Source organism: Branchiostoma floridae, chromosome 12 (genome assembly GCF_000003815.2).
Source record: "Branchiostoma floridae strain S238N-H82 chromosome 12, Bfl_VNyyK, whole genome shotgun sequence".
Lineage (NCBI taxonomy): Eukaryota > Metazoa > Chordata > Leptocardii > Amphioxiformes > Branchiostomatidae > Branchiostoma > Branchiostoma floridae.
The window spans coordinates 14,271,286-14,279,817 of record NC_049990.1 but is presented as its reverse complement, the minus strand read 5'-3'; the positions used below and the strand labels follow the sequence as shown (position 1 = coordinate 14,279,817).

General features: G+C 40.3%; 1 protein-coding gene across 1 annotated transcript in view; it reads right to left on the bottom strand.

The window, feature by feature from the left end:
• Positions 1 to 5,202: 5,202 nt before the first annotated feature.
• LOC118427531 overlaps positions 5,203 to 8,532 on the bottom strand; it is a 4,278-nt gene continuing 948 nt past the window's right edge. The window contains exons 3-6 of the mRNA XM_035837368.1: positions 8,285 to 8,376; positions 7,974 to 8,171; positions 7,344 to 7,461; positions 5,203 to 5,778 (exon numbers count right to left, since the gene is read on the bottom strand). Of these exons, the coding sequence (XP_035693261.1) occupies positions 7,372 to 7,461; positions 7,974 to 8,171; positions 8,285 to 8,376 (380 nt within the window). The 3' untranslated portion in view covers positions 5,203 to 5,778; positions 7,344 to 7,371. The remainder of the gene's footprint in view (positions 5,779 to 7,343; positions 7,462 to 7,973; positions 8,172 to 8,284; positions 8,377 to 8,532) is intronic.

The following is an 8,532-nucleotide window of genomic DNA, read 5'->3' as shown; positions in this document are numbered from 1 at the left end:
ATGCATCTCCCTAAATCTGTACCCTTGCGGGGGGACAATGGCAATTGTCTCAGGTTGAAGGAACATTTTCCTGAAGAGGCGGTTGCAAGCTGATGCTATTGTAATGCATTTATCAATAGGATCCATACCATCACTCATCAGCTTGAATTTCTCTCTGAATGTATTGAAACCTCTCTCTAGGATGAGGACATCAATGATACAGTATTCTAAGAGGTCTCTCTGAAAATCGAACACATATCCTTCCTCTCGTTTAGAATTCAGCCATTTGAACCATTTAGCGCGATCCTCGGTGGACTTCTCTTCTAAATCGTAAAATTCATTGTCGGGTAAGGGCCCCACGTAGCTCATATTTGCCAATGACGAAAATAAATGTGGGAAAACGCCTTTCGTCATGTCTTTGAAATCAAAAGTCCGAGGAAGCGAGGCGAGAGGCATTAAGAGAAAGTTACAACTGTCAATGTACTTTATGTTAAGGCCCGGTACTACCATGCACATGATTTTGCCGCCAGAGTAGGTTACTCTAGGTCTGATGGCGTTGTCAAGGAGATATCTTAGGATAAAGTGAGAATCAAACCCCTTCGCATTGTGTGCTATGTAAATAGAATTTTTGCGTTCGGGTCTCATCATCCATTGACAGACTTTGGCAGTAGTGTTCTCGCCTTTGGCTACATATGCTATGTTACTGTTTGACTCCTTGATAACGCATAAGATAGGCTTGTGCACACCTGACGTCATTTCAGTTTCAAAATCAAAGTAAAACACTTTACGTTTCTGTTTCTTTTTCCCCTTCTTTTCGCTTTCATCAGGTATTTCTGGTTCACCATCATCATCATCATCGTCTCCAAACAGTTCTTCTTCCAAAATCTCTTTAAACGTTTCGTCATCGACTGTCTTTCTCTTTCTTTTGCTACATGCTTCATATGACTTCAAATCTTCATCTGTTATTTCAACTGTCATAATGTCTTTTAATCCATGCTCTACTACCTCAGGAGCTTTAACAACATTAGGGGTTATTATCATCTGTATCTGAATCTGAATCTGAATCTTCGGTTGATGTGACATAAGTGATCTTCGCCTACAGATGCTTCACAGTAGCGACAGATACGGGACCAGCACACGTGCTTGTCATAGTCTCTAAGGACCATCTTTCTACAGGTGAAACATCGAATCAACCTCTTACACACAGTGTTTCCAGTTTCACCTGGGGTTTTGTGATTATTGAAACAAGATTCGGATTGAAAGTATCGATTACAATCTTCACAGTGTACCCATTTAATCACCAATGCCGGGCGACACCCTTTCGTATTGCAAATCTTGCACCGCTCTTCAATTTCACATCTATGCGTCTTCTTGTTGTCATGCCCTTTGTAGCAGTTCCAACAGTAATAAGACTTTCCGAGGAACGCATTCATTTTGGTGATTACATGGTAATGTGGCTGCGGTTTGTCAACAAGATAGAGCATTAATCGTTTGTTTCGGTCAAGCACTGGCGGTCCCGCAAACACTACCTGATCTAGCTGTTGGCGTGAAGCTACTACGATTTGATAGTCGGAAAGAAAAGTCTGGAATTTCTGAATGTCTTCCAAATCACAAACCCCCATCTTTACCCCTGCAGCCCTGTACAATTTCTGAGCTAGCTGTGTTTGAATGTCACATCCCTGTCTGATACTGTTCCACCGGGGGTGTCTGTCTACCTTAGCCTTTGCGACTACGAGAGCGCGACCGCAACAGAGGTTGTCGTCGTTTTGTATCCTTATGATAGAATTTTTCTTATTGACGAACTCGCCTTCTGATGCAAAAAACGGATTTCTCTTTCCGCCTTTCGTTCCTCCTGCCTCCGGAAGTTGAACTGAGATCATTTCAACGTAGAAGTCTTCGTCAATTACAAATTCCTGATGACTTTGAAGTACTCTCTCAACCTGAGACAGAATCAACTCTGCTGTCATGTCTGTTTTGTCAACTAATTTTGTGCTGATTGGACGATCCAATCTTTTACTGCACACTATCATCCTCATCTTGTCGTTGTCTTTTAGTTCCTTCCCTACTTTTTCTATTACGCCATCAAACATGCCATGCATAGCCCCCATTATTTCGTCTTTGTCTGTGATTGATTGCTCTTTGAGTTTGGCTTTCAACTTTACTTTGTTCCCGCCGAATTTCTTGGCAGTGGTTTGCGCTACATGCTCTACAATGAACTTATCCTCGTTATTGCCAACCATGTCAACTTCTACGTCCGAATCCATGTTTTGTTCAAAATTTTCATCGTTCAAATCAATGTCTAGATCTGGGAAATCAACAACCACGCTTTCGTCTTGACGACTTCTATAGAAAACACCTAAAAAGTACCGTATCATGAGTAAAGATTTTTGTCTTTGAAAATACGACGCATAACCATCATAAGAATACTATAGCCACAGTCTAAAACAAAGGTTACTAAAATAATAAAAGACAATAAAAGCGCACATACCTCTTCACAGTCTGCAGCCCTGCCCCGTCTTGCTGTTTCCGTTTGTTCCCGGCACGCAGAAGTTCCTTGTATCTCCGCGAGAGTGATGTGAAGACTCTCCCCGTCGTCGGGTCTGTGATGGCCCCAGTTTGCGCTGCCCCCTCATGTTGCTGACCCGTTGCATGTACGCTTCCGACTTCTTCGACACTGTCGTCTTGTCGCCGCCTATAGGAAAAAGCAAAAACACCGTCTCATAAGTAAAGATATGTATATATATATATATTTTTGACGAAACGACGCATAGCACAATAAAAGGTAGACACACAGTCTAAAGCATCTGCGATGAAATACCAACAACAATAAAAATAACCAAACAGTACACACCTCTTCACAGGTTGAGCTGTCGCCGCGTTTTGCAGTTTCCGTTTGTTCCCCGCAAGTAGAAGTTCACGGTATCTTAGCGAGAGCGATGTAAACACTCTCCCCGTCGCCGGGTCTGTGATCTTGTTTACCCGACGTGTCCCTTGGATCGGCGTGTGTACAGGATCGGTGCAGCCCGTGTCCTCCTGTACGGCTGGGGGTACTCCCACACTTGTACTAGGCACCTGTTGATCTCCCTCCGTGGCTCTTTCTGTCGGGTCTGGTGCATCTTTTCGACGGTCAAAATTTCGGTGGTCGCCCATAGCGGCATTACATGCCTTCTATGAAACACCTTGGCGGGACTGACACTTTTTAAACACTTTTCTCACGTGACTGAGCTCAGCCAATCAACTTTCATGACCACGCCTTACTCTAATTACTAGAACTTGTAAAACGGTTACACCCATAGATACAATTCTAGTAGCAATGAACAAAAAAACACATACACCCCACCATATGCCACTCTTACAACAGAAGTAGGTAAAAACACATAAAAGGTGTTAATTACCCCTTAATTACGTCCGGCAAAAGTGACAAAGCCTATCTCGACAATAAAACATTACCGCAAACCCTCCCCCACGCACACGACATGATAAGATGTCTGACGTTATTCTATTACGTTCTTTCTTTCTTTCTTTCTTTTAGTTTCCAGTATTACTGTATGTTAACAAGCAATTATACCCTTACTTACTTACGCTGTGTAAATTATAAGTCAAGTGTCACAGGCAAAAAAGCCCCCAGAGATAATCACACACTGTCTGTTGCACGGCTACGACCAGATGGCGTTATTGTTTTCATACGGCAAGTTCCGACGCTAATTACGGAAGTGATTAGCCAAATTAGCCACGCATTGTCTTTCCACGTCTACGTCCAGATGGCGTTATTGTTTCCATACAACTACAAGTTCCGGATATAATTACAGGTGATTGACTCAATTACGTTGTCATTGACTCTCTAGTATAAATAAAACTAATCCACTTTCGGTGATAATTACCATCATTCAGGATGGCAGGAAATGATTACAATGCAAGAACATCCATTATGTCTTTCAGACTTGCCCAGACAGATACATGTGTATTAGACCCTAGAACAAAATCGTAATAGCACACATTTAATAAATACCATTACATATCTATCAGATTACGACAGGCATTTAATCCGCTAAGCTCATGATTACCTAATTGCCATCTACGTCATATCCCCTAAGGTCCCTCCCTTATTATGGTGACACGCCCTTAGGTCAGAGTTCGCCTACGGCGAACGCGGACCCCTGGCGGGGTCCACAATGAGCCCCTGACGGGGCCCATTGTTCTCGTCAGGACTGCCGCATGTAACTACTGACCCGAAAAGACGAAGTTTTACCAGTGATATACGCATAAGGTAGGTAAGAATCATAGATAAGAAGTCGATCGTTATCAATTATTATGACGTTTTTCGTAGAGATAACGGAAAATATACACAGGAACAATCCATCTTTTCTGTTTTAAAACAAACATAAAAGATACAATGCATTGGTGGCTAGAAGATTGAAAAGCATATTAATGTTTATCATTATCATATTAATATATAATTATCAATTAACAAGTACAGTACAGGACGCATATATGATGCATTCTAGCAACCAGCTGATACTGCAAATGGACAGGTTTCCATTTCGTTGGCAACTTGATTGAATATATCAATAGAAATATTCAGTTTTTGTAACATATGTTTTATCTTATATCAATGATTATGCCGATATTGTTGTATAAGCGTAAATATATTTTAAATGTTGATCTTCCCAACCAAAATAATATACAATAAACATATGAAAGTACGTTCCTTTGGTAGAATGTCAAGTCATAATGCATAATGTTCAGGTAGTTTATTTTTCGTGGCCTATAAACAATACAGAATTAAGATTTGTACCGAAATTAGCAACAACACAAAATTAAAGCAGGTGCCAGTCGTGACAACTAATGGCACATTACTCAGGGCACTTTACTAAAAGTAAGCAAATGCATTGTTGACACAGCATACAGCTAACAGCATAATATAATCAGACATATTCCACTTTTTTACGCTCACGCTCTTTACATTTCTTCTCCTGTTCGGATAGTTGATTCCGCTTTTGATTTACCATGATTATCAGAGGGAACACATCACCTTATTCTAGAGCTCCACTTACAGTGCTTCACTTCTCCGAAAGCACCAATAAGACAACTGACAAAAACTACAACTTGATACATGAAGACATGCCCTACTCCTGTGCTAATACAGCTATAAAAAGAGGCGAAGTAACCTAAATGCCTTTTTCCAGTGCAATTAAAAGATATGTGAGGCCTCGAGAGGGACACTTTTTATCTGTTTGGTATCTTTAATGTCGGTCTCTAGTCACATAAATATAATTATTATGAACTCCATCAATTCAATGATTCAATATCTGATTCTGAGAATGTGACATCTTCCCTCGTGTCGTTATCAATTGACAGAGAAGCAATAACATCCTGTAACACTTTATCAGTACCACAAGTTGGCAAGGAATGATAAACAGCAGCCAAATGTTCCAGCCTCTTCTCTGCCATGTCTACCTCTATGTTAAATTTACAGCTTTTGGCTAATCCCCGTGCTTCCGAAGCCTTCTCGTTTGCCAAAACGTAACTTTTCTGACGAAAGTACAAGTCAGACTCTGTGAGGAGGAAACGACATCGACTACGTTTTGGCATTCCTTCCCAGAATTCTGTTCGCACAATGTTTATGCTCCTACGAGCGGCTTCAATGTTTTGTGGACAGGCATTTCGCCCCCTCCCTTGCGGGGAAGCGCAGTCTAACAAGACGGCTGCTAGTTTGATGTGTGCTCTTCTCTGGTGTGCTGGGCATGACGACGTGTCTTGTCTCCAATGGCAAATAGCCAGTTCCAGATTTTCTCGAACCTGCGGTAAGCAAAAAGCACAAAGAAACATAATGAAACTAGAGTTCGGCGACCTCATACCTCCATGAAAATTTAAAGCTTTCGTAAATTTCATGCAATTGACTGAGACATTAACATAATGTATGCATGGTGTTGTTAATCATTGACTAACGTTCACATGTCACAATTATAAAATTCCCATTATTAATCATACAGAGGTTTTGCAATTTTTACATAAATTATGCAAATAAGTTCCTCATTACCATATTTGGTATCTGCTTATATTCCACCTATCATAATTAACATGTGTTACATGTATTGAGGTCCAGTTATTGAAAACAATGGAACTGCACAATTTCCTCATTAATTATGCAAATTCAGTCATCATTTGCATAACATGTATATCATTATGAACATCTTTGCCTAAGCTACCTGCATGCCTAAAATGCAGGCAATCCGTCGTTCCTTTCTGCAGTTATCCTCTTTGGAGTGTCTTGACAAAAACGCCCCTGCAGTTCCACAATTGAATGTTAGGGGACTGAAACTTGCCCCACTTTGTCATGACGCTAAAAGCTATCTACCACCCAAATGTTACGACCATATCACGTCCGGGACAAGAGATACATTGAAAAAACTGCTATGATAGAATATTCTCATTAATTATGCAAATGTACTCCTATTTTGCATAATTGGTATTTTATCTTGTACAACATTGTCTAAGGTACCTACATACCAAAAATCATGAAAATCCGTTATTCCCTTCTTGAGTTATCCTCGTCAGAAGTTTTTGACAAAAATGCCCCTGCTATCCCAAAACTAGACGCTAGGGGGCCCAAACTTATGTCATTTTTTCCTGAGCACAAGAGCTATCTAATACTTAAAAATCTTGACCATAGCATGTTCAGAACACCGAGATAGCAAAACCGGAAGTTGCGCTGCAGTACCAAGGTCACACACCAGGGGGCCCAAAATTGACCTTGACCTTCGTCTTCCCAACCCCTACCCACATACCAAATATCATCGTAGTCCATCAAGAGATTCTCAAGTTATGCTGACCACAATATACGGACACACAGACAGACACACACACACACAGACACACACACAGACACACTCAAAACTATACCTCCATTTTTTCATGGAGGTAATAATGCAACTGTTGTTCCCAACAATATCATGCATAAGAAATCTTTGTACTAACTGGTTTGGATTACCTGTTTGAAAATAAATGTTAATGTGCCGCCAAAAAATAATTTATGAAGTTTATTTAAGATACTGAAAACTGGATACTGTGAAAAGACATTTAAATTTTAACACAAAAATCACGAAGGACTTAATTTCTTTACTATTCTTCAGTTGAATGTAATTTTTCCGACTACTACTATATTTGCGCGATCAACCTCTGCTTGGAGAGTAGTGTTTTGAACAAAATGGTCATCCGCAATATCCTTGATTGCAGGGGTACAAGTAAAGTCAAGCCTGTTCCCACTATGATTATGTCATGTACAATGATAACAGATAGGTTTGCATATCATCCCGCGATCTTTTTTTTTTATGTGTGCAGTAACAGATCTAGAACCTGGTTACCTCGTTAAATAAGCTGCTCGGAGGAGAACTATGATTGGCCAATAATGGCAGCATGTAATGATGCTTTGTTGTAGTAGGTCTCACCGGTGTCCTCTCCAATCTCAAAGTTCGACAGAACCTGCAAAAATAAACATATCTAGTCGTACAGTATATTATTATGAAGTTAAAAAAACTACAGTGGCAGTGTTTGATTGTATATTCCTTGTTTTGAAAAAAACCATGGCATTAGAAACTGCAGTTCGTTTTATTGTGTAGAAAACAAGAATGGGCGCCGACTAGCTGGCTGCAAATGATATCCCATCTGAAGGCAAATTTACCAGCTGACCGCGATGCCTTTTGGTCGTAAATGGCCTTGTTATTTGTCGGTAAATTGATGGCTTACCGACAATAACGAAGCCAAGGTGACGAATTGAATGTAGGATGATAGGCCATGGTCTTTCTTTGCTTGTGGGAAAAAATGCCCTTATATCGTATTTGAATTTTAATGAACAACGACCAACGAGTATTTTTAAAGAAAAAATGCAATTGATCATTACAATATTTTGCTTTCAGTAAATGTTGATCTTAATTTACTACTATCCATAGAATAACAAGGAGCCCATCTCAGTTTCGTTTCTATTTTGAACTTACCAGTTTCGCCAGATCCATGTATTTTTCTGCGAGTCCATACTTTCTGTCTTTCTGATAGACGTCAGACAACAGGTAGTAGGCCCTTCCTACCAGCATCTCCGTGTTCTCTGTCCTTTCTTTTTTCAATGTATGCAAGGCGTGTTTGGTGATGGAGACAGCACCGGCCAAGTTGTATTTATAGTACTCTGCCAAAGCTTGCTATCGATCACGGACAAAAAAAAATATTGAGCATAAATGTCGTCACAAAATAGAAATGGCGAATCATATCTTGTAATTTGATGAAAACATATTGTAAAACGGTATTGACTTACATCCAATACAACGACCAGCTTCAGATCGTTATCTCTGGATCCGAAGTGGTTCACCAGCTGTCCAGCGAAGACATCAAACTCTTGCCACTTCCCTGTAAGTCAGTTCCATTCGCATAAGTATGAGTAATTTTCTTCCCACCTCCTTCCCATATCAATTTATAGATAGGGTACACCTGAAACATACTCGTCAACAGATGCACTAAGTACACTGGCCAAAGGTAATGGATGCTACCTAAAACGTCTGACCA